General features: G+C 38.9%; 1 protein-coding gene across 1 annotated transcript in view; it reads right to left on the bottom strand.

Moving 5' to 3' along the window:
- LOC139442440 (kinesin-like protein KIF6) overlaps positions 1-26,969 on the bottom strand; it is a 92,492-nt gene that overhangs the window by 11,608 nt on the left and 53,915 nt on the right. The window contains exon 19 of the mRNA XM_071223250.1: positions 22,079-22,356. Within this exon, the coding sequence (XP_071079351.1) occupies positions 22,079-22,356 (278 nt within the window). The remainder of the gene's footprint in view (positions 1-22,078; positions 22,357-26,969) is intronic.

Genomic DNA, 26,969 nt, shown 5'->3' with positions numbered 1-26,969 from the left:
TCTGAAAATTTAGTTAGTGTGACTGAAGCCAAAATACAGGATTTATGGCAAAGATGAAATAGAGGTAGAGGATTCGAAAGAATTAATTGTTTCTACTGATTCCTGAAAAGAGTTGTCTCATATCTCATGCGAGTGAGACATAAAAAAATAGGAAGTTGACTTTCACCCAATGAAAGTATCCAATTAAGGATGTCCACTTATCTATCTTCAGAGTAATTACCATACTCTAAGATAGGTATTTTCAAATATACTCACCGGCAAAAGAAACATAAACATAAGAAACATATAGAGAAGTATGTACGTTAAGAAGAGATGTTTCAAATGTGTTCCAATTAATGACAAAACTGAGTGCCTTTATTCTTATTCTGATATGCTGCACATGATTTTCAAACTTAAACGCTAGACGTGCACGAGAAGAATGATGCATCTTAAGTCATGAATCTATGACGTCACGTGATGCGTTCATGAGCGTCGGTTCACACAACACACCAGTATGTTCGTTTGTGTATCAAATCAATCTAATATATGTTAAATATGAGTAATTCTTCATATATTAACCAACGTGTATGTTAATTGTGTTTCTTTTGTGCGGTGAGTATGTACTGTAAATCTTGAAACTAACGCAAGCATGAATTAAATGTGAAAATCTTCTAATATATGTCTCCAAAATGACTATCAACTATAAGATGGCCTCACTGCACACTTTGGAAAGTGGAAATACCAACTAGATTATAAACACAAACACGGTTTATTGAGCAGCAGTTGTAACAAGTATATAACAATGTCATCCAAAGAATAGGAATCAGACAATAGGCATCTGGTGAGTTATCACTGCTGTAGTCAAGGGTTCTACCCACGTGTGTCAAACTAGTCATCATTGACCACTCCAGGCGTCCAGACAGACGCCACCCATGCAAGACTTTGTCAAAGGTTGACATGACGCAACGTGCACCAATAGGCTTCATCACACTCCTCAGATCTACAGCCTTTGAGTTGTCATTTGCCTTCAAGTTTGTTGAAACCTCCGCATACCAATCAGTGAACTGTTGTTTAGTCAATTATTTTAATCAATCAGTTTATTTGGTAATAAGGCCTCTGGCCCAAGTACAGATATATACAATTTAGTTTCACGTCAACTGCTGCATGAAATAATTTTTACAGGTAAGAAGAATGAAGACACAAAGCATCTTTAACATAATTGGCAAAGTTCTCAAGACAGTTTAAACTAGCAGATTTTAACATTCTAACTGGTATATCTTTACAATTATTACCAGTAATAAAGTCTAAATATGGGAAATATTTTGAGCGAATATCTTTATAAATAGGACAAACAAGAATGAAATGAATTTCATTTTCAACTGTCCTTAACTTGCAAAATGCGCACAACCAGAGTGTCTTATTGATGCAATCCCTCCTTCCTGTGTTATGCATAATTCCCAGTTCTCCAATACTTAAAGGGTAAGCTGTCGCTTTTAAGTCTCATAATGAATCAAATAAATCAGTTGAAGAAGCGACAATGCTGTTATTAGTGTTTGCAAAACACGTGAATGATCCCTGTGAATACTGTATATGCAACAGAAAGCGATAAGCTGTTTTCCAAAGTCATTAACGTATTTGTCTCTCGATTTCCTTAGAATGGATAAGACGTCCCTTTCACTGTTTATGTCATGTAAACATGGAATGTAATCATTATCCTCATCATATAATTTACAGTAAACCAATACGTGTGTTAAAGTCTCCTGCCATCATAACATGAACGTCTGGGTAATCTCTAAGCATTTCTAGTAAACAGTTCTCTAAATAATCAATACCTCTGAGTCCTTGGGTATATGTCACCAAAGAACTATTATCAGGGTGAATGTAAACAAAGCACAAGAGAATATCCTTCTGATCACTAATGAAACTTGAATCTAACACAAGAAATATACAGGCACTGAATGAAGTGTTCATGTTTTTTATCAAATTAGTTAATGTTTTTCTCACTAAGACAGCCATGCCACCTCTATTGTTGAAGTTATGCTTATTCAAATACACTGAGTTCTGTTCAAACAAACTTTCCAAGTTTTCCTTTGAACAATTTTTCTAGAAATAGTAAAAGTAAATCATAATTTTCCTCAAACCTTCACATTCTATAAAATGAATGAAAGACATCCATGCCGAGCCAGGCCATCCTCCAAGCTCTCAGAAGTATTGTTCATTGACTCATTTTCCTGCCTCGCGGTTGTGTTTTGGTGAGCTGAGTAGTATAGGTAATGGTGATTCTGGACCCCTTCCACTGGTGCCAGATTTATATACATATACAACCACTACAGATGGAATATTTTATGCAAAAATGATGATGCGATTCAACGATTGCCATGAGTCGTATTAAAAGAAACATCAATATTAATTAATAATGAATAAAATTTACTATAGCCCACGAGGATATTGGAAAGGTATAGGAGCAAAACAAAATTTAGCCACTGCAGCTAAGGTATCTACCGTATATCGCTGTGTATAAGGCGACCCCACGTATAAGACGACCCCCCTGTACACGCCTTAAAAATCAACCCAAAATCCTATACTCCGTGTATAAGGCGACCTGGATTGAAACACATCACAAGTCTGAATGATATAGAAGATTTAACGTGCGCTTTCCGACTGTGGCGTATTTCGCACACGGACATCACAAGTGCGTACACAAACCTTATATATGCAATAAAAATATGTTTATCTTGCGGTTTTGTTTTTTTCTACAATGATAGGTCGCGTGTGTAACTCCAGCACACGTCGCCATTTTGTGTTTACACGGTACGACACCAAATTGGTGCCCGTAAAATAAAATTCATTTATGAAGTAATAACATATAAGAGACAATGGTGAGTAATTTAATCGCCAATTAACTATGTTGTAACTAACTAGGCTTATGTTTGCTTCACATTCAGCGTGTTTATTCCACAATCACTTGTACGAACCGTCTCCAACACTTGTTAATACAACTGTAAAAACAGCGGGAATTGATTTCAGCTTCACCGGTTATCACATGTTAAGTCACATGTGCAATATGCAAATGCTTACCGGTACTTCCGGCTCTCTACTCACGGATGTTGATTGTTTTACCGTGTCAGGTGGTTTGACAATCTGCATTGAGGCGAGGGTCATTTCAACTTTATTTGCAGAAATTATTAAACTTTATTCAAGGAAAAGAGATACAAATCATGTTTATGTATGGAAATAGTTATTGGAACAGTTATTTAGGAAGAAATGCGAAGTTTTATTGTCAAATGCTGGGCTGGCTATCGGACGCCGGTTGACATCGCCAGTGGAAAAAAATGTGAGATCTTCGACTCCGTGTATAAGACGACCCCCCTTCTTAGCCCCCTCATTTTAGGTACGAAAAACTCGCTTTATACACAGCGATATACGGTAAGGATGTGGCCAAGGATTGGTTGAAGAAACAAGCGATGTGGCAAATATACTTACCGGCACCGCATTATATACCGAGGAGGAAGTTTGATATTTTTACAACGAAAGGAGTTCATCAGGCTGACCTCGTTTCTTCCCCATGATAAGGTAAGACGCAAAACGTATAAATACGTTTTAACTGTAGTGGATGTGGCCAGTCGATACAAACAGGCTGAGCCATCAACCTCGACAGATTCAACAGAAGTAGCTAATGCACTAAGTCGCATATATAAACGCGGACCACTAAAATGGCCTAAGCTATTTCAAGTAGATCCTGGTCGCGAGTTTATGGGATCAATAACTAAACTGTTAACAAAGCACGATGTCGAAATCAGGCATGGTGAAAAAGAGGCCCACCTTAGTCAAGCTATCGTTGAAAGATTTAACCGGACATTAGCGGAATGTTTGTTTGGCTATCAGTATGGGATTGACATGAAATCGGAATGATTAAGATCAACTGAATGGGTGACACGATTATCAGCACTGAATAATGAAGTAACAAGATTAATTGGGAAGAAACCATACTATGCAATTAAAATGAAATCTCTGACTTCCGAATCTTCAGCACCGAGGAGAGGCAAAGAACAAAAACTTCCGGATAGAGTAAGCGTAAGATATTTATACCAGCCCCGTGAACTCGAAGGAGGCCTACGTCGCGCAACTGATCCGATTTGGTCCCTTAATATATATAACATTAGTCGGTTGGTTATGAAAGAAGGAGAGCCTATTCTTTATTATCTTAAAGATGGACCGGGCAGGGCATTTGTACGAGAAGAGTTGCTCATAGTTCCCAACGATACAGTATTACCACCATAACCATAAGCATAGGTAGTTACACCATCCTTATCAATCCATCTCTATGTATCTAAGGGGGATAAAGATGTCTTGTTCATTCTTAATCCATATATCCTATGATTGACACTTCTTAAAGAGTTTGTCTCGTGTTTGAATGTTCTACCATTGAATAATGCTTCTTTATACTGTTCGTGTTTGATATGCTTTTTTACCACATACTTCTTAAAACCCTTAGCTTTTCTTATCTCCCAATTATTGGACTTCTTTATAGAATCCATCTTAGATCTTAATCCGACATACTCCGCTATAGGGGTCCCAGCACATTCATCCTTCATCTTACCTAATACCTTTTTATTTACTACGCTGTGCAGTGGATTATCTTTAGGGTAATCGCTTGTGTCTTACATATCTATTTTTTCTGCCATATCTTTATACACATCCTCGGTTTGTATTTCCATCAACAAAGAATCTGTGTCAGTATATAACACCTCACATCTATCTCCGTATTGCTTCTTAAGTTCGTTGTAATAAAAGTCATACATTAAGTGTTTTGACAAGTCAAGAATACTCATACCAACGTACACCGGTCTGTTGAATATTATATTACTCTTCTGCATATGTAGTGCAGCTAGGTCGTTATCAAATATCTTGCTTCTGTTAAAAGCCGCACTGGCTATAAGTTTCCTGAGTCTTTCGTCCTCATTAGACGTGACTAATTTAACATCAAAACGCTTCCTTAGATTCTCCATAGTTTTACCAAATACTGAGTTATGCATGAGCTTATATAGATTCTTTTCAAAATCGCTGGTAGCTATCTTTTTTTAAATCTGTGTTCAACCTTATACAGGGCTCCATCCAAGGGCTTTGATCAAACTTTAGAACTCTGTGTATTTTCTTTAGTTTCATACCTAACAATAGATATAACTGGAGATTTCTGTAGTGAATTGTTACGTGTGGTAGAACGGCTGGGGTTCCCGCTAATACCACAAATAACAATTACAAGAATCACACCACAATCTCTGAAGTTTAAAGCTAGATTTAATAATTAAAACAAAGATAAGTATATAACAATTCTCAGTTACTGGGCAAGGCACTCATACACATCTATTTAAGCAAAGCAATATGGCAAATGTGCAATATAGATAATAGTCACCTCATATTTCTTGACATCACATTCCCAATGAATTCCATTTCACACTGTTATATATCACAGTTCACAGGATAACTGGGTAACAACAGTTTCCACCTTCAAAGCGTTGACATGACCTTCTAACTTTGTCTCCGGACATAACGCTGGGCTGAACTGCCCTCATTCAGTTAAACCATATTTCTCCCTCTCCAATTCTTTTTCCTTCCCTTTCTGTTCGATAACTAGCCTTCATATAGTCAACAAATTTCCAAGTAAGCTATCTACTTCAGCACACAACAAAAGGTTGATCGGCCCACACCAATCAGTTACCAAGCCTACTCAAACTCCAATTACCCCACAAGCACACTCTCCCTGTCAGGCAGCTTGCTTAACTCAATCAAGCATGACGCCGTCCACCCAAACTGGACCCCTTGTGAACCACACAAATATACAACGTCACTCATAACACTATATATTTTGTCTTATCCATCAAATTTGGTACCAGTTTTTCTACGTTAGCTAACCTAGTATTACCTATCAAGGAGCGTTGATATTCCGACATCCAATCTTTATTCACCATTAATCTTTCAGGAGCTAGCGGATAACTGTTATGGTCTTTATGTAACGAATTTGGATATTCCAAGTCAACTTCTAGTATGTACTCTTTATCAGAATCTGAGGGGATATCATTCACTTCGATTTCATTCACATCGACCCACTCAAAACCACCCGTGGGTAAAGGTTGACTCATAGCCCATCCGTACAAATTGTTGGCGTCGAGATATAATATATGCGTGTCAGGTTTACTCGGATCATATCCTTCCACTTATTTATTATTAGCCTTAGAATACCTTTTCGCTACAATCGAAATACCACCTATTAATCCTTTCTCAATAAACAAGTGCATATCGTAATCTGTGAGTAGTTTTAGTTCCACACCGGTCTTCTTCAACAATGCATCCCACGATAGTCCGGGACTGGAATAGTACCATGCCGGGTCCAAGCCGTATTGTTTTAAACATGTCTTTCTAAATATCTCAAATATATCAGTGAGTAACAGTACATCGGTTTTTAAGTACAGATCATGATAATCGCCTAAATTCTTACAACCTAATTTATCCCGGACCGTCAGAGCGTGTTCATAATCGGCATCGGTTATTTTAGATTTTGTTAAGTTACTACAGAATAATTCAAAGGGTGGTAATTTAGTTTCGTTGAATCTAGACCAATCATCCATATATTTGTAAGGATATACACCTTTTCTCAGCAACAAATTATGAGTTAACCGATCAGTATATTGATTTGTTATTGCAAAGTCATCGGGATTGTTCGCATTAGCTAAATTGTCCAGGGAAGATAACAGAAACTGTACGGAGTCTATGAATCTAAGCCCATTACTTTGCTTTATTCTAGATTTCCCATCCTTGTCCCTATAATGTATAGTTTTAGTCAACGAGAATGATATATATATTTCCATATTATTAGGAATGCATGTTAAGCCGTCGTCGGTCTTTGAGATGGCTTGCATAATGAGATGAGAATCATATCCTCTAAGGTTATGAAACACAACGGGTATTGTTTGAGAATTCATTTTTAGTTTCAAGTTACACTTGTTATGCACGGCTTCCCGATAATTACCCGTGACGTGGCAATGATCTCTTACAGAATCCCCATTCAGGGGTTTATTACAAACATGACAACTCGTTGACTTCTTATAGGCCCTCCAATCATCCCTTGTCATACACATGGGTTTCTTACGCGGTAAATTTTGTAGATATTCTAGGAACTTTCCCGCTCATCGAGACCTCTGTAAATCACGGGCGGGTTTGTTTTCCCATCATACCTTACAACTATATATCCAAACCCACAAGGAATATGTTCTTGAGTTCAGTATTGCGTTCAGTATTTTCTATAGGTTTAATAAGCGCTTCGAAGTCAGCGTAAATTACGTACGGTACTGGCATTTGATTACAATGATGTTCAAATTATAATATATTTTTTCCCTCTTTAGGCATATCAATCCTGATAGCATTCTGTCCAACACCTCTGCAGTCTTCTTTATGAGCTTCTAATAGATCTTGTCTGCTGTATACATGCAGGCATCTTTCACAGAAATATTTCTTTCCTGCATGTTTTGTTTGATCGCATAATAGCCTGCTTAAACTCTTTTTCCACGTATAATGATATTTACCATCTTTTTCGATTATCTTGTGTACAACAATTCCTTTAGAAGAATGTCTGAAAACATTAATAGCTAAATTATTTTGCTTTTCCGCCTTATCAATTTGTGAGATTGGTTTAGGTTCGTCTATACCATCAAAGTTGAGTCGATCGTTTTGGGGATAGCTAGAAGGCCTATCCGGATGTTTGTCTACGGGGAACAATGCAGATCTTATCATGAAACAGTCATCGCCTTTATTTTTTACATTAATTATGGCTTTTTTCTTTTTATAATACGGGGGTAAATCTATATAAGATCCACCTTTAAAGGCATATAATTTGCTTTATCTAAATATAAAGTATCGATTCTATCCACACCCCAACGCAAACCTCTATTAGTCCAGCGTTCTAAAGTTTCTTGTATCCTCTGAATTGATGTATCTAATGATGTTTATAGTATATAAGTATAGTATCGGATTTGGTTATAACTTCTTGATTGCTCCAGAAATAAGGTTCGGTATATTCAGTGCTATCGTCTGCGTTACATTTACTCAATGACATTTTAACCGTCAGCTGGTATTTTATAATATTTAAATCATCTAACTCCTCGTTAATATTGCTCGATACGATGGGCTTAACATCATTAATATCCATGTTGGAATTAATATCCATCTTCCAACCTATTAGATATTTACCAACGCCGGCTGTGGGTACAAATTTTAACTCATCAACTGGTTGATTATTTTTATCAACATCATCGGATTGATTATTATCTAGTAAAGCGATGAATTCAGCTTTTCTCATTCGAGAATAACCTCTCAGCCCACTGTTTTTCGCTTGAGCTTTGAGTTCTCTAACAGTCTGGGGTTTGTTGTATTCCAAACCGAGTAAATCATTCAATTCAGCTTTTCTCATTCAAGAATATCCACGTAGACCACGTTGCTTTGCCATAGCCTTCAACTCTCTGACAAAAACCATTGTGATTTAATGGTATATGCAAAATGAGTCAAATCTCTAAATGGTTGTTTTTCATATATCTAAATACGTATTCTCCCCAACCTATTCCTCTCGTTGATGTAATCTCTCTTCCTAGCGTAAAAAATCTGGTTCCTGACCCTATCAGCACCGTGTTTCTTACATAAACAATAATGACCTTTGACCCCTATCCCTCACACAGAACATGTATAGTTAATGTTTCCCTGTCTGATGTAATATGAGTGGATCCCACAGTAAACGCCCACACAACATCGGTTGCATTGAATTTTTTTCCCCATGAGTGTAAATCAGCACAGATTCATGGTTACACATCTATCATATCATTTGTCTGAATGCAAATCACATCTCCACTGGTGATTCATAGTTGTCATCACTGTTTATAGATTAGTTGATACGGAATAGATCATAGCTTATGTGTAGCTAAAAATAGACAACAGTCAGCCTTACATAGCTGAACAACCAGTCAGTGTTATTTATCGATTAGCAGTCAGGGCGAAATAGTTGATAAGACTCAGCCTGACATAGTGTGTTTACAGGTCATAGTGACTGATATGCAATAGATCATGGTTTATGCGTAGTTATTGTATAACTGAAAACCCAAACATTATAAACGCTATCTCGCAGTCTTTATGAGCCTCTGATGGTGTATAAAACTGACTTATTGTTGGTCTCTGTATTGGGTCAAGTTTCTTTCCATAAACAAGGAAGTATTCGTGCATGGCAGATTCAACATCCTTGAACGTTTGAATTGAATGTCCTTGCTTATGCAGTTCATCATTCATAAAATCTAACCTAATATCCTATTTCTGGTCTATTGTGACTGAGCTGCTTCGAGTTGTCTTAATGCTTTATTCTGTCGTTATACGCTCCTCTTCAACTTCTTTAGCGTTTGATTACCTCAGAGTAGAAAATAAATAATTACTCCCCCAAAAAGCTAGAGCATTAACAATAGCTCCACCAACCATCATCGCAATTGTTGCCATATTCAAATGTTCATTAATATAAAATATTCAAACATTTAATTACTTCATTATGTCTTCTGGGATAAGTCCTTGTTTGATGAGGATATCTTTTGTTGCCATTGCCAATCCAATATCAAGAATCATCATACCGATATCATAACCATTAAAATCTCGCTTGGGTGGTGTGGCTTTAGGAATCATTTTATCCATACGGGCATAGCCAATGGCCAACTGCTGAATGATACGTTGCGTTTACCAACATTTTACCGTCTGTTACTGGAGTAGTCATGCTTTTTAAAACATTATATGGGGGCTTACCTCTAATTGAACTTCTTGTTGTGTATTCGGGGGTGACGTTTTCTCTTATCCGGTCTTATAAAACAACCATACCACCGCTATAGCAACAACTCCTAGTGCATAGGGAGCATAAGTTTTAATCGGACGACTATGTTCAATATTTGAATTGTGGACCTTTGCCGACTTCCTCGCTAACGCACCCTTTTTACCAGCGGCGACATTTCTAGGGTTCTTAGTCACTCTGGCTTGTGATTTCGCAATCGCTGGTATTTCCTCATTCACTTGTTGTGATTGTGTTTCCACAATCTGTTGTGATTGTGCAATCAGGGTTATTTCCTTGTTCACTTGTGGTTGTGTCTCCACAATCTGTTGTGGTGTCACTTGAGTCTCCATTATTATTAAGTGGGCATGTATGTTTATATTGACAATACCTAGCCGTTATTAAAGCGGTATCTATGATAAAACTCACAGCTTACTGCACTTATAGAGTGTTCGATGAATGAGTCTTTCTCAAGAGATTCTCATAAATACATGCAATGTTCTGCCGGGATAGGAAGAAACGTACTAGCTACGACTGTGTATAGTTGTAACATAGCCGAACCTATTGTCTTAGTCATGGTAGCTCCAAGTCTAGACTCATAACGGGCGTACAGTTTTTTAATTTCTTCATCGGTCATGTTATCAATTTTTTTGATGGTATGATTTTCCCAAAAATATTGGGAACATTTTCCACCGGCTACCAAAGCCGCGAGTCTTTCTCTATGTTTATCTTAAGATTTATCTGTATGTTCTTCTGCATGTTGATCTGGTTCTTTGAGCATTTGTTCGATGAGTTCATCACATTCCATAATGTAAAACCTAAGGAGATATTTAAGTCTAACATGATAAAATATGGCATATCCAATACAGCCCGTAATGATAAACTGTTGCGAAAGAATGAGGATTTCAAACCACATTATTACATAATAACCGCTAATGTTCAATTTATCGTATTTTTGCTATATTTGCTATAATTTTGCTATATTTGCTAAATTTTGCTATATTTTTGCTATAATTTGCTAAGCAGTTGCTATATTTTGCTATAATTTTGCTATATTTGCCATAATTTGCTAAGCTGTTTCTAACATTTGCCAAACAGTTGCTATATTTTTGCTAAACAGTTGCTATATTTTTACTTAGCAGTTGCTATTTTTTTTGCAAAGCAGTTACTATTTTTGCTAAGCAATTGCATAAGCACCTGGTTGATCGGTTTTTAATACGAGTTTACAATGCTTCGTTTTCGCTAACAGTTTTCTGACTTTATCTCGTTAAGGCTTGGTATAAATAACATCATTTTCGCGTAGACATTCCTCAAATGAATCTCGATCTTTGCAATGAAACCGGGGCTACCCATTTGGCTTGCTCTCTGAGATCTTTCAGGACAGAGTTTTATTTTTGAGTAAGTACCCAAACGCTATGCTGAGTATGCCGTCCGGAGAATGCTAAATATGAAAGCATATCTTTCCCGATAATGACTTTGTAAAATATCTAGAATAAAAGCTGTTTTTCTGCAACCCATTTGCCCGCAGATGATAGCGCAGTGCGCTTCTTTAGGTAACAGATTATTAATAGATCGCTTGCACAAATCGTCCATTCTGTATATTAAGTTGCGAGTCCATAATCACATACAAATATATGTTTAATTTACCAGCCGCTTCCTGGAGCTTTGTTATCTGCATAGTAATACCCTCGCTAGCATTTTCTATTCTCCGCCCACTGCCGTGTAGTTGGTCATCATCTGTGATTCCCATGTCGAGCCATAGCACATACTTCGTGGTAAGGAATTCAGCCATCGACACATCCCCGAGAGACAGATCTTTCACGACCACGTTAACTTCTGGGCTTCGTTTTATAGAAGGGAGTTTTTTAATCTCATCCCACTGTTGATATGCTTGCATGCCTTGACTATATAGTTGATTAGGCACACCCTCGATAGTCAATTCTACTTTTGTAATCTTGGGGTTGTAGAACTTCTCGGTATTTCTTTTAAATGCATCAGAGGGGTCCTCGAACAACATTAAAAGCGGGAACGTTTAGATTTATATTCCACATTGTATCTCTTTTGTTCCTAGTGATCTTTCGATGTCGAAGCACGCGATCGTACAAAATAGCTAAACTTCCGGTATTCTGGTTACGAATTCTCGGCTAATTCAGGATCTATTATCATATCATACTCAAGTGAGATATTTTCAATTGAATAGCTAGTACCATCTTCAGCAGCTTTGATTACTCTGCTGTAGTCATTAAAAGTGAGTTCGTATTCTAACCTATCGCCTAGGGATGCTTGATAGAAGGGCATGTGACTATCTAGTAATTCAAAGCCAAACGGAATTTAGAATTGGTTAACTAATGCATCAGCAACAGCCTTATCTCCTACGACGGTATTATCGCCACTATCAGCACCTACACGCAGTCTCAATGTGTTCTGATTACAAATACCTTGGTATTGTAAGTTTTCCCGTTCTTTAGCCGTTCTCCAGAGATCCATGCAACAGAAATATACATCGCTGTCGTCAATACTCAAAACTTCATTACCGCTAATTTTAATTGCAATTTTCTTAACAATCGCACAACCTATGTTCTGAACGAGCTCTCTGCTAGCGTCGGTAGAATTCAAACTAATTGTAAATGATAGTCGGGCAGTTCCCGGAACTAACACATTGTGTGTGCCGAGATTAGGAAAGCGAACCAGAAGCGTTTGTTTCTGATCAATGGTACTCGGGTTATTAGCTATAGTTACAGACTGACGAATTGCTCTGACCCCTAATGGATCCTGAAGTCTACGTTGTGGGTTTAACTTGCTTCTGTATTGCGAAGACATTGTTATATTAAAATTATGTAACCTTATGTTTAATATAAAAATGGATGATATTAATCTAAATAACATAACTGATACTAGTACAATTGAAGAGGGTACTGACAGGGTATGAAACTCCCAAATATTTCAGCCAGACCAGCTGAAATACTTGCCAGCCCTGACCAAAACCTGCCTGCCCACTATAATCATATGTTTCTCAGGATAATTCAATTAAAAATATGAAAACTGATTGCTTGTAGCATAAGCGCATCGCTAAATGTTAGGTTGTCTAAAAGCTAACGGGGTTTCTTTTTGGTTACATTTTATCATTCATCTTTACATGTGAATTAATGGTTATCATCGGGAAATATTTAGAATATTTTCACCTATGAAATATAACCCGACCATCGGGCAGGGGGATTTGAAAATCTGACAGCCCAAGTTGAAATCAACCCGTTTCGGACGGTCGGGCAGGCAGGTATTTCGAACGCTGGTACTGATGAAACCAGCTTTACGAATCCTAACGATGAACTTTTGAAACCAGCCGTTAATGATTATTACGATGCCTTAAAAGGAACTCCTATATAGGTCGTGATTATTCAAAAATTACGATAGATAGTAAAGGAATATTGCGACTGTTTGCGTTATTAATTCGGTGTTAATATCTGAATTTATACCTGGTTTTTGCTGATCGGAAGCAATAACAATTTTATTATTATAACCGATCACTTGACCGATCTTAAGTTCCATATTACTCGGAGACATGTATAGGCGCATAAACGTAGTCTACTTTGGATTGAGTGTACTGTAATACATCTTGATGACGCTTTATAGAAGATGGTATGTCAACTGGTGAATAGCATCCTCCACATTTGCGACAAACTGTTTTTGCGCATCGAGCGCCGTCCCAGAACCAATTATTCCTGTTCGTGTTTGCGATTGTGCACCAAGAACCGCCCATACATAGGATATTTATATTTATGATATTTAGAAATTCATTCCAAGCGTTTCCAGGTGGTTGCCTAACCTTTTGGACGGCGAAAGCAACACCACCCTTAAAGTTCATACGATCGTCTCTCCACTCATTACTTGAGAGAGCAAAGCTCGGAAGAAGCCGACCTCTTTTCAGTAAATCATCGCTGACTTCTTTAACAGAGTGTGCACCAGCGTACGGAATACCTAGACCATGGTTAACTCCACTCAGACGCCAATCTTAACTCGAAAAAACATTAAATTCCTGACAAATACCCACCTATTGTACGGATTATTTGATGCATTCCATTCTCAATCCTGCGGTAATGGAGCACTAATTTCTTTAATTATACGTCTAATCTGATAGTAGACGTTAAATGATAAAACAGACTTATTTAGTTCAAATCCTGGGGCATAAAGAGATACACCACATCCTGTTGTGGCACACCATATGGCAAAGTTTAACTGGTTCTGCCAAAATTGCATCGGTTTGTGAAACCAATCGTGCACCATTTTATCGCTAGTTGCCGTGACCCTATATTTTTCAAAGATATCAGGGAATTCAACAAAAAAATTAGCACCAGAGGCACTTACTAAAATCGACTGATTAGTGATGTAAGTTGATTTCATATTTAAGTTATGATATAGTATTATTGTATATTTAATATGTATGTCACACTCCCGGGAATAACAAATGGCCAGTCTATTCAACTGCTTCATACTATCGATAACTCGGATGGACAACTTGAAGTCGCCCTATGCGATGTAACGTATTACCCGCGGTGGACCAATATAAATGATGTGAGAGAAAATAATAGGTTTTTAATAGGTGAAATAGGTATTGATCACACTCACATTGTTATACCTGATGGGTATTACAGCGTATGCTCACTCAATGATGAAATTTTTAAACCTTTGGGAGCTAGTCTCACACAAAATGAGTCGAATGGGATGCTGAAATTAAGCGCTGGAGAAGAGAAGTTACTTCTTACCAAGATCTTAGCAGAAACACTTGGACTTGAAGGCAAAATGGGAATAATACCACCCAACGATATAGTGGATGGAATTAAATTACCCGATTTAGTTCCCTATTAAGAGTTGTGCATCCATCTTGATCAGATCAGTAAAACGGATAATATTCAACTAGAAAGGCCTTCTACTCTGCTTAGAGCTATTCCAGTCAAAGAAGAAAAATAAAATAGCGGTAGAACAGAATCTTTCTCATCATTACAATATAAAAAATTAAAGAGGGGTATTATTTCAGACCTCAAAATTTCTGTATTAGATGTAAAACACCAACCTGTACATATAGGATACTTGAGTGTAACACTCCATATTATAAATAATGCTTGATTCATCAGGCCCTGGAACGCTCAGACAATGTAAAACAATTGCACTTTCCGATCTCGGAGACACAGAAGGATTCGGTAAACCCAGTACCGATGGCAAGTTATACGCTTTACACTTACAAGATAATGTATATAAGAGGAAAGAAGTTGCATTCCCAGTTAATCTAGGAGATTTAAGTGATGTCAACGCTAGTAGACTCATTATAAACCTATTCATTGGGATCGCTATTAAGTAAGAGACTTCTTTCTATAGGCATTAAAACCTATTGTGAGGTTTTACTTTCCAGTCGGGTTAAATCTCATAAACAGGGACGTTGTAATGTCCCTGGGATTTTATATAATATCCCAGGGACTTTATAGGATATTCAAGTCATATTTGCTATAATATCCCAGGGATTTGGGGTATCCTGGGTATTTTATTAATATAACTTCCACGAGTGTACCACGAGGCTACAGAGGTGTTGATAAGCCTCACTGGTTTTTAGATTGTCCTTTTCAAGATCCGTACGCCAGCAACAGATATTTTACTCGTTATCCTAAGGTTAATGGAAAGTATGTTCGAAATATAAAAATGTTGATAAATGTTGTGTTAAGTTTCTTTTTTCGGTTTATAAGTGTGGAAAAACACTTTCCCTCGGTTTTGGTAGACAGAGCATGCCCTGGGGGTCGAGAAAAACCGCGATTTTTCCCTCTCTCCAGGGCATGCTCTGTCTACTAAAACCTCGTGAGCGTGTTTTCTCTTATACATAAAAACACTTCATACAATCTTACTCGCAATGATGATAATAAATGGACTATGATCAAAGCAAAAATCGAGTGGCTACTGAATATCGTCATTAACCCACCTTATGTGATGATGGGTAAGGCACATAATTTAACTAAGATAATAAATAGTGGGATCCTACTCGAAAAAGTGTGTTAGTCTCTCCCCTGCCAGAAAACCCATGTCATATGTTATTTAGTCGGCTGGCATCAAAAAGTGTTAGTTTAAATTTGGTTACAGAATTGAATGATATTAAAGATAATTTGAGTGCAATACCTGATCTTTCTACACTTATTATTGAATTCTTGTTTGGAGATGCACCAGAAGATGCCTTTGATATATTACCAGGTCTATCGATTAAATGGCTCAAGAAACACCAACGTCAACGTTGCAGTATTATTTATGTAGGAGCATCGCCCATTGCAACCCTTGAGGGAGTCCAAATTATTAAAAGTGACAGCATTTTCTCTTACTAAGATATTCATGCCGTATAATATACATTGAATAAGGTTGATGTATACTCTCAAAACATTGCAGCAAGACCAATTAAAGACTATTATATTATATAATAATATACACTATGGGTTTATATCCGGCGCTCAATGAAGCATCTGAAAAGATGGATACTGTTGATGGATTTCGATTTCATCAAATAAGCGACATAAAACATTGAATAGAGAAGGAGAGGGAGTTTAGACTTGGATTGTATAAAAAGTACCGCAGAGCCGTGAATTCTCTCGACGGAGTTGACACCACGCTTGTAATAGCTGGCATGGGACTCGGTGTTGGTTTATTAGGGCTCCAAGCCGAAAGGCTGGAAGCCCTATTGTAATCGTCCGATTTATTGATTATTATTATTATTATTATTATTCCGCCGATTTTTGTACCAGAGCTAGCAAAGTAACCACTTGCTCGATTTAGTTGAAATTTTGTACGTGTATGAAGACAGTCAAGTTCTAGATACGTAAAAATTCCCAAGGCCGTAGGTTCAAAGACCAAGGGCAGATAACTGAAAAACAAGTAATTTTTGAAGCGATATTTTGCCCTATTGCTCAAAAATCGCTTGTCCGATTACTTTCAAATCGTGCATGTGTCTGCTGCTTTAGGTGCTTGACATTATTTGTTCTTTGACTTTGGTCATTGGTTAGTTGGTTTGGCAGCCATATTGGATTCAAGGTTTTAAAAGGGTTTTTTGGGTACATGTCTTCAAATCCCTACTCCTCTGAAACCCCTGCATGAAATGCATTCAAACTTTCTGAGAATTGTCTCCATACACAACACAACAAATTGTCTTCACCGATTTTAGATATCTTTTTTAGTTCCAAAATGGGATTCAAGGTTTTCAAGGCAAAAAACTGACAGTTCAAGTATAAACACTGAACGAAGCGCTCATAAAACATACGATTTACCCCCGTTCACTGGCTTTGCCTCCACAGCAAGAGCCAGTCTTGTCGCAAATGTCTTCCGCCTTATGTATACTAGAAAATCAGGGTCAGGATTGGTCTTCAGAAACCCATGCTTGTTTTAAGAGGCGACTATGTTTGTCTGACAATGCCAGGCGATTATCGGTATCTGGTGGACATGATCCCTGACTTGGTACTTCATTTCCAAATTGCCAAATGCTATCGTACCTTACTTTTGACAGCATCGTGAAAAGCAAACCATTTTATGATTCGAACATGGTCTAGGTCGGAAATAGGTTTAGAACACTGTGGATCACGCTGGCATACTTCAGTTTCGTAGCGGTAATGTTCTGCAAACGGTGACTATCTTTTGAAGGAGTTGGTACAGGCAAACCATTTGAGGATTCGAACCATGGTCGAAGTCAAACTTGGGTAAAGAACTCACTTAAATAAATGTGGGGATGTCTCGCAAACTGTTCCGTACGTTTGACGACATTGGTACAAACAAACCATATGTGGGTTCGAACATGGATGGCGTCTGAAATGGGTTTACAACATCCCGGGACGTTCTGGGACACGTCAGTCTCGTAGCTGCGATGTCTCGTAAGTGTTTCCTTACTTTTGACGGCGTTGGTACAAACAAACCATATGCGGATTCGAACATCATCGAAGTCAAACATGGGTTAAGAACACTGGGACACATGTGGTTCTGTCTCGCAAACGGTTTATTACATTTGACGGCATTGGTACAAGCAAACCATATGCGGATTCGAACATGGTCGAAGTCAAACATGGGTTAAGAACACACTGGGACACATGTGGCGATGTCTTGCAAGTGGTTCCTTACATTTGATGGCGTTGGTACAAACAAACCATTTCAGGATTCGAACATGGTCGAAGTTGGTAATTGGTTAAAACATCCTGGGACACCCAGGTCAATTTAGTAGTGGTGATGTCTCACAAGGGGTTCTTTACATTTGATGGAGTTGGTACAAGCAAACCATTTGGGGATTCGAACATGGTCGAAGTCAAACATGGGTTAGGAACACACTGGGACACGTGTGGTGATGTCTTGCAAGTGGTTCCTTACTTTTGGTGGCGTTGGTACAATAAAACCGTTTGAGGATTCGAACATGGTCGCAGTTGGAAATCGGTTAAAACATCCTGGGACACACAGGTCAATTTAGTAGTGGTGATGTCTCACAAGAGGTTCTTTAATTTGATGCCGTTGGTACAGGTAAACCCTTTGAGGATTCGAATATATGAACGAGGTGGGAAACAGGTTTAGCACTTTATCTCAGCAATGCAACAGGAACCCAGGGCCCGGACGAATGCAGAACGCTAATCTGTTTGACTGGAGCCCAACTGACAAAGAAGTTATGGCCTGTTAAAGAGTCACCAAGCCGAAAGGCTGAAGAGTCCCAGTGTTAGCGTTTGATTTAATATTATTATTATTCCTCTGATTTTTATACCAGAGCTAGAAAAATAACCACCAGCTCGATTTTGTTCACATTTTGTGTGTGTATGTGGACCTTTGGGTACTAGTGCCCGCCAAAAACCCAAGGCCGTAGGCCCAAATGCTAAGGGCAGATAACTAAAAGAACAGAATATTTTGAAGATGTATTTCGCCCTATTGCTCAGCAACCGCTTATCCGATTACTTTGAAACCTTGCATGTATCTGCTACGTGAGCTGCTTGACATTTTTTTGTGCTTTGACTTTGGTCATTGGTCACGTGGTTTGGCAGCCATTTTGGATTCAAGGTTTCCACAGTGTTTATTGGGTACCTGTCTTTAAACGCAAACAACTCCGAGTCCACAGTATGAAATGCTTTCAAACTTTTTAATAATTGTCTCCATACATAACACATCAAACTTTAATAGCCGATTTTGGAATTCTTTTTTAGTTACAGCCGTATTGAATTTTGATTTTGATCATTTTTTTCATCGAAATTTTGTAAGGTTCTCCACAGAAACTATTTCAAGTTTACATGAAGTTAGTGTGCCATATGCATCTCATTTATTGTTGTTGGTTGTATGCTAAAAGTAACACCGCTTGGTGGTAATATTTGATTTATATTTGGGACACCCCTGGAACACGCCAATTTCGTAGCGGCGATTTCCGGTGACTATCTTTTAAAAGAGTTGGCACAAGCCAACCTTTTATGGATTCGAACATGTTCGAGGTCGGAAATGGTTTTAGAACAGACCTGGACACCCTGGCACACGCCATTTTCCTTGGGACGATACCCTGCAAGTGGTGCCTACATTTGATGGATTTGGTTCAAGGAAACCCTTTGAGGATTAGAACAGGGACGTTTGGGCACAGTGTTACTTGGAGCCCGCCATTGCTGCTTGCAGCTTTAATTATCAACTATAATCGCCGCGACTATCGTACTTGGAATGGAAATAGCAGCCAGAGTCTCAGGACTGGCAGGTATAGCAATAAATTTCATTTCTCGTAAGTTGCAAAAGAAAGCTTTAAAACATGATAATATTCGGATACTCGCCGAAGCAAAGTTGAACAGCATTGAGGATCATATTTCTCCAGCAATGGAGACAACAAGCGCATCAATTATTCTGTGCCAAAACCAAAGAACTTGTTGGAGATTAAAAATAGATTGCTTAGTATGATTAGAGCGTACCACATAAAAAATCATACATTCATTTAAACGAATGCTTACATAAGTATATAATAATGGAGAATTACAAACCAACAAAGGAAGAACTCGAAAAAGCTATCGGAGCATTTATGCTCAGGAACAAAATTATCAAATGGAGAGAACTACCACAAGGTATATATTATATCAGTGATGTCGAACCAACCAAATACGGCCATCAATTGTTTCTTTCCAATTACCAAGAAGATTTTATAAGTCTGGTCTCCTAGTAAAATGAATGAAGAAATTAGTAAAAATGTTGAATATCACTTTTTTAAAAATAATGTTATACGTATGAGTAAAAATAATAGAGATTATTTTCATTACAATTTAGTTTAGTCTCATCATCATTTTTGTACTAAAAATTCCCTCTATGGTATCATTTATTGGCTCCAGGTAGTGGTGAGCTAGAGTCAATTTAACCTAATCTCATGGCAATCGTTGAATCGCATCAGCATTTTGACATAAAAAATTATCTCTGTAGTAGCAGTATAGGTATATAAATCTGGCTCCAGTGGAGTTGCAGCAGAATCACCATTACCTATACTACTAGCTGTCCAGGGGAGTTTGTTTCTAGATCATATGTACTACCAGTAGTTTAAAATCAAAGTTTATCCAATTGCAATCGACACCTCTCACTAGACACTTCTCTAGCCTCATCCATCAGCACTTCGAGGTGTTTTGTTCTGCCAAGTACAGCTGATTTTAGATTAAAATCCAGAAATTTGATAATAATTAATTTACCCCCGGTAACACAATAGGCTCTTTCAATAACCACGTCTGTATCATCAATCTCCATTGTGTTTTTCAGAATTTCTCGCACACAATCTTCATAATCTTTTCATGTTTCATGCTGTTTAAGTTTCGTTACACCGTGGAACAAAAGATTGTTTCGTTGACTTTGATTTTCAAGGTAGTCCAGTTTCGTAGTTAGTGTTTCCGCATCTTTTTTCAGGACCAGAACATAATAACAGTATGTGCACAACATATTATAGACACATTTGGTCAAGTTCAAGTTGTCATTGATGTGGAGTGAAGAAAAGGTATCGCAAGATGATTCTGCCTGAGTAAAACTTCTGTCTGTTAAGTGTTTGTCAGTATATAGTTGAGTAAATCGCACAAATACAGAGGTAGTTCCGGAGGTGGCTCCTGATTTTGTCGTATGTAAACAAAGGACTTATAACAGATCCAGACATTTTGCTGACACAAAAAGCTTCAAAAGCATCACAGAAAGATGGTGGCGGATCAATGTGGGATAAATACACTTCACCCACGAAGTAACCATAACACCTGAAGACCATATGGTCAGCAATAACGTTGTGCAGATTACCATGCGGTAAGACAGGGCAATCAATGTGGGATAAATACACTTCAACCATGATGTAACCATAAGACCTGAAGACCAAATGGTCAGCAATAACCTTGTACAGATTACCATGCGGTAAGACAGGGCAATCAATGTGGGATAAATACACTTCAACCATGATGTAACCATAAGACCTGAAGACCATATGGTCAGCAATAACTTTGTACAGATTACCATGCGGTAAGACAGGGCAATCAATGTGGGATAAATACACTTCAACCATGATGTAACCATAAGACCTGAAGACCATATGGTCAGCAATAACCTTGTACAGATTACCATGCGGTAAGACAGGGCAATCAGTGGCGTCCATTTGGAAGACAGGGAAGTAAGACAAAACTGTGCCTATCAGTTTCCCACCACTAGGTTGGGTGAAGGTTCCAATTCTTGCATGCTAAATGTCAATGGATACACCCTTTTTAAGTTTGTATGGTCTGAATAACGTCAAACTTTCTGTACTGTAATAATATTCACAAATCTTGTCCACAACCCGAAATGCCGACCTGTCTCAATCACACATGCCTTTCAACTTCTTTAATGCCAGTCAACAGAAAAAAACATATAAACTGTGTGTGGTTTTCAGGAAAGGGTTTTTATTTGAAGTGCTCTACTTAGCACTAATAAGATTGAAGATGCATTAATTTCAAGATTTACAGTATCTAACTTTCCAACTGAAATCAGAAGGGTGTTAGTGTGCATCTAATGTGCTAGGTAAACTTGTAAACAGGAACACCAAATTCACACTTACAGAGATGGGGAAAACATCATAACTCCTATAGGTAAGTATGTTCATGTTTGAGTAAATGATTTTTGCATTTAGAGTTTTCCCTCAATTCCACTCACAACGTCAGACAGTCATATGACATCACAGAAGGTTACCATGGTTACAGCTTCAACATGACGAGTCAGCACTTTAGTCATAAGGGCCCCTGCTACCTCTCCACTTACTTTGATTTGTGGCCATGATGGGAGCAGACCGACTCCTGGGACGTGTATCCATGTGACTCCTCCCCGTGTCCTGAGGGGAAATTAGATGCTGAGATGTTCCCTGTGACCATCCTTCTCCCTCGGCTGGAGCTTGGGGGTTGAGGTAGGGAGGCCTGGGAGTGGACGGGACTGATCACCTCCTGGGTGTAGTTCCGCTGACTGTGCTGGAGGGGGGTGAGGGGTGGGGTGCGCCATGCAGACTTCACGTTCCCGCGGACAGACGGAGGTATGGACTGGTCCTGTCACAACACATTTCAAGGATATAGTTAGTGTTTTGATTGTTTCTTTGTTTTTTAATGCCACACTGAGCAAGATTCCAGCTATATGACTACGCATAGGCCTTTTTCCAACAACACGATCTTAGCACTACACCTACAGTAACTCCACACATCAAAATAAAACACATCAGAGAAAACATAAATATACCCAGGTAGTCAGAAGTGTGAAGAGTGTGTGTGTGAGGGTGTGGTGGGGGGGCACCTCCAATACTCCTTCTCTGGATCAACCAGTGCCATGAGCAGGGTACAGTGGATTATATACAGGGCAAATCTGGGACTTAAACCTAGGATCGAAAGATCTGAGGGGTTCAACACATACCTGCTCCACTGGAAGTACTATGACCCTCTTCCTCAGTCAGTTTAGGTTAGTTAATGTATGTGGACTATGTGGCCTATTCCTCTTACCCTGGTACACTTACTTGCAAACACAACTTACAAAAACAATTAATGTGCTGTGATACTAGTTATTCATATGTTCCAGGGATGTGAGCAGGTTTTCCCCCCAAAAGAGGAAAATAATTGATTGCATTTTAAGCAATTTCGTGCTGTTTGGGTAACATTCACACCAAGAAATGTAATAAGTCAATGGCAAAAGTCGAGTCAAATAAAGATGGCGGATGCAGTAAAATTCAAAGTTAAATCAGTACTTGAAGAAAACTGGGCATAGCTTCTGCACACCTGGCTACCCGCCGGGTCTAGGAGCCATAAACTTCACCTCCCCATCCCCCAGATATAAGGACAACTGTCACAAGCATGCAATGTCTGACCCTTTCCCCATGTTGAAGCATAATGCAAAAAACTTACCTTGTGCTTACTTACCTTTTGTTGTGAAAAATAAAACAACATTGCAAACATAAGACATTAATACAACAAATATCCCTGTGTTATTGTTTTTCGGACGCTGAAGAAACATTCATATTTTTCTCGTTAATCACATGAACAGCTGTAAAACATCTCATTCACTTATAGGCCAAAAGACAACTTTATCTTAAAAACAGGCCATCTTCTGAGTATTTACAATTTCTATGTGACGACACACCCTACGTTAAAGTGCAAGTATTCTTGATAGAAAACGAATGATGACCAAAAACCTATGATCCGACGATAATAGTATAGTGTCATTAATAATAATAAAGGCATATATGATGCTGAAAGCTCTGATCGAATACAGGACAATATGCGACGGTTGTCCGGAAACACAATAATATTTTTTGGGGTATTTTTTTAATATCTTTTATTATACTTTACAAGGAAGATAATTTTTTCCAAGGACTAAAAAACATGATTTTCGGTGTTACCGCAGAGATTTCACATCCCTGATGTTCTCAGATGTAGCAATAAGGTTGAATTTGTTTCACAAAGTGTTTGTAGTACTACCACCATTGTAACTCCCATACAAATATCGAGTTTTCACTGTTAATAATTCTAAGAATACTACCGGTACCTCTATTACATATTGGCCATAAATCCTGTATTTTGGTTTCAGTCACACAAACTAAATTTACAGATTTTCTTCACTGTCGATTACACAAAATTAGTTGTTCCCAATATAGCACTATAGCAACCCAAGCTATGATGTGCGTAATGGTGTGAAACCTCACTTCTTTCCAACATCTAACCACTAGAGGTAGGTGAATTGGGAAGGTGGGTTGGAGTACATCTGACGTAATAGAGGTAGTATTCTTAGAATTATTAACAATGATAACTTTTGTTCGATAATTCTTGCGAATCCTCTACCTCTATTACATCTTTGCCAGAATACCAGAAGGACCCGGGGGATCTGCCTCTAGTAACTGTGTAATTGACAGTAATCCTCTTCTGGGGACCATTTAATCACTGATTCTAATGCTGACTCGAGATAATTTCCTCTGAAAATCAGAATGCATCAAGAATCAGTCAAATATGCGAGACCTTCACTAGAATAAACCTTTATATTTGCTGATCTTGTTAGTATGACGTCATTTCTGGTCTATTTCTACCAAATGACGTAACTTCTTGTTTAAATTTGTGACACTATTTCTGGAGCTGACTTCACTTCCGGTTTTGACCTCACTTCCGGTTTGTCACTTCCCTTTTATTGGATAATGACGTCTCTTATGGTCTATTTTCTACCAAATCCGTCATTTCCTCATTAGATGGACCTTGTAATGCTATTTCCGGTGCTGACGTCACTTCCGGTTATGATCTCACTTCCGGCGATGACTTCAGTTCCGATTCTATCTCTTCCCGTTCTATCTCTTCTGGCTGTGACGTCACTTCCGGTCATCTGCACTTAGTACTAGAAGCAGTTGATACTCAAGGTGCTCCTAATCCATCCTACACCTAATAGACAGGATAATCAAGGGTGTACTTACCCTCTGATGCTGCTGGTGTCGGATCCTCTGGGGATGTAAGGTCCATTTTATTGCCACTATTGTCCCCTGGGGGGAAAGGCTGTCGGCAAGGATGTTCAGCTTCCCCGGAATATGTCTCACTTCCATCCGGCAACTGTTGGAGTCTGCCAAGGCAAACAGTTGTGTAGTCTCCATCATCAGAGAAGTGGATCTGGTTGCTCCTTGTTTCTGAATGTATGCCACTACTGTTATGTTGTCCGTGGCTATGGGGATGGACGATTGGGAGAGATGTATCTTCCATGCCGGGATGGCCTTCATTTGATATGATGAAGGATCCTCTTTCCGGTGCTCCAAGATCCTTGTTCCGGAAGATCGTCAATATGGACGAATCTGATGCGCTGAAAATAGATGGTGTCCGGGCGTTGGAGAAGTCAGAGAAATGCCGCTCATCCCATGCTCTCTGTGAGTCCACCAATGCAGGTCCCGTAATAAGTTGGGAGGTACGAGGGGTGTTCATTAAAGATTTCCCCTAAACCACTTAGGGTTATCATATTTGGTTGAAATTTCACATGTGTAATGATACATGTATCTATGGGTTATGTCTGAATTTGCAGCACCGAACTATTAATCTTACCACTTTTACACGTGTTATGATCGAGTAGGGTGTGACAATGGAGCCAGTAGAATACCGAGCAGTGATTAGGTTTTTATATTTGAAAGGTCGCATACCAAAAGAAACTTTCGATGAAATGAAAGCAACTTATGGGGAAGATGCCCCATCATATGACGTTGTTAAACACTGGCATCGCCAGTTCAAGTGTGGTTGGACATCTGTGGAAACAGCTGCCATTCCTGGTCGCCCCCATTCAGCCATTGATGAGGACACTATTCATCAAGTGGAGACCGCCATTTTGGCAGACCGACGTATAACTGTCGGCCAGTTAGCAAAAGATGTCAAGATCAGTGTAGGGTCTGTGGAAAAAATCTTCCATGACAATTTTAACATGCATAAGGTGTCTGCACGATGGATTCCCAGGTTGCTCACACCTTTCCAAAAGCAGGAACGAGTCAATTGCTCAAAGGATCTTTTGGACATGTGCCAAAAAAAACAGGCAAACTTTTTTGACAGACTTATCACACAGGATGAAACATGGGTCCATCACTATGATGCTGAGACTAAAGTTCAGCCAATGCAATGGAAGCATGTGGAGTCACCACCCCCAAAGAAGGCACGTGTCCAACCCTCTGCAGGCAAGGTCATGCTCACGGTGTTAGGGACCAGCACGGAGTAGTGATGATGGATTTCTTGGCAAAGGGTACCACAATTACAGGAGCTTATTATGCTTCACTGCTGCGGAAATTGCGGGACGCTATCAAGCTTAAGAGGCGTGGCATGCTGACCAAGGGTGTCCGTCTCCTGCAAGACAATGCTCAAGTACACAACTCTCATGTTGCCCAGACAGAAGCGCGGTCCTGTGGCTATGAAATCCTTCCACATCCACCTTACTCTCCTGACTTTGCACCATCTGACTTCCACCTCTTTCCAACCATGAAGTCATTTTTGAAGGGAAAACGTTTCACAGATGATGAAACACTGATTTCTGAAGTCAAGTCCTGGTTTGAGACGCAAAATGAGGGATTTTACAAGCGAGGTCTCCATAGTTGCATAACACGATGGGAGAAGTGTGTAACTCTTGGTGGTTCCTATGTGGAGAAAGACTAATACCTATGCCAAGTTTCATTCCACTAGGTCCATTGGAAGTGGGTCAGGGGAAATCTTTAATGAACACCCCTCGTAACTGAGCCTTGAACTCAAGGATGTGGGATCGTAGTAAGTTGATCCATCTCTGCAGAGGACGTAACATCAACCTTCCTCTGAAGATCCTGTAGAGACGTTAGGTTGCCTAGAATAGACATCCACCACCTTAGAGACCTGCTGGATTGACTTGATAGGGTTTGAATCATCGTAATAGGCTCGACGAATCGCTCCTTTGGTTGACATAGATATCCCTTTTGTAGTTGGAAATGCGCCCCAATGTAAACGACATCTTGAACCGGAGTGGTCTCAGACTTGGAGGGATTGACTAGCCTAGGTAGGTTATAAGCTGGACCAGAAACAGCATGTTCTGGTGTAGATGAGCTTCTTCTTGGTCTAGTAACATGAATCGTCCAGGTAGCCATTTGGAACTTTGGAGGAGGTACCAGGAATTTCTTTTTGAGGATCTTTAAGTCGATTATCAT

Source organism: Haliotis cracherodii, unplaced genomic scaffold, assembly GCF_022045235.1.
Source record: "Haliotis cracherodii isolate W230 unplaced genomic scaffold, xgHalCrac1.p SCAF_5, whole genome shotgun sequence".
In the NCBI taxonomy this organism is placed as follows: Eukaryota; Metazoa; Mollusca; class Gastropoda; order Lepetellida; family Haliotidae; genus Haliotis; species Haliotis cracherodii.
Note: the sequence above shows the minus strand (reverse complement) of the source record. Positions and strands in the feature narration are given on the sequence as shown.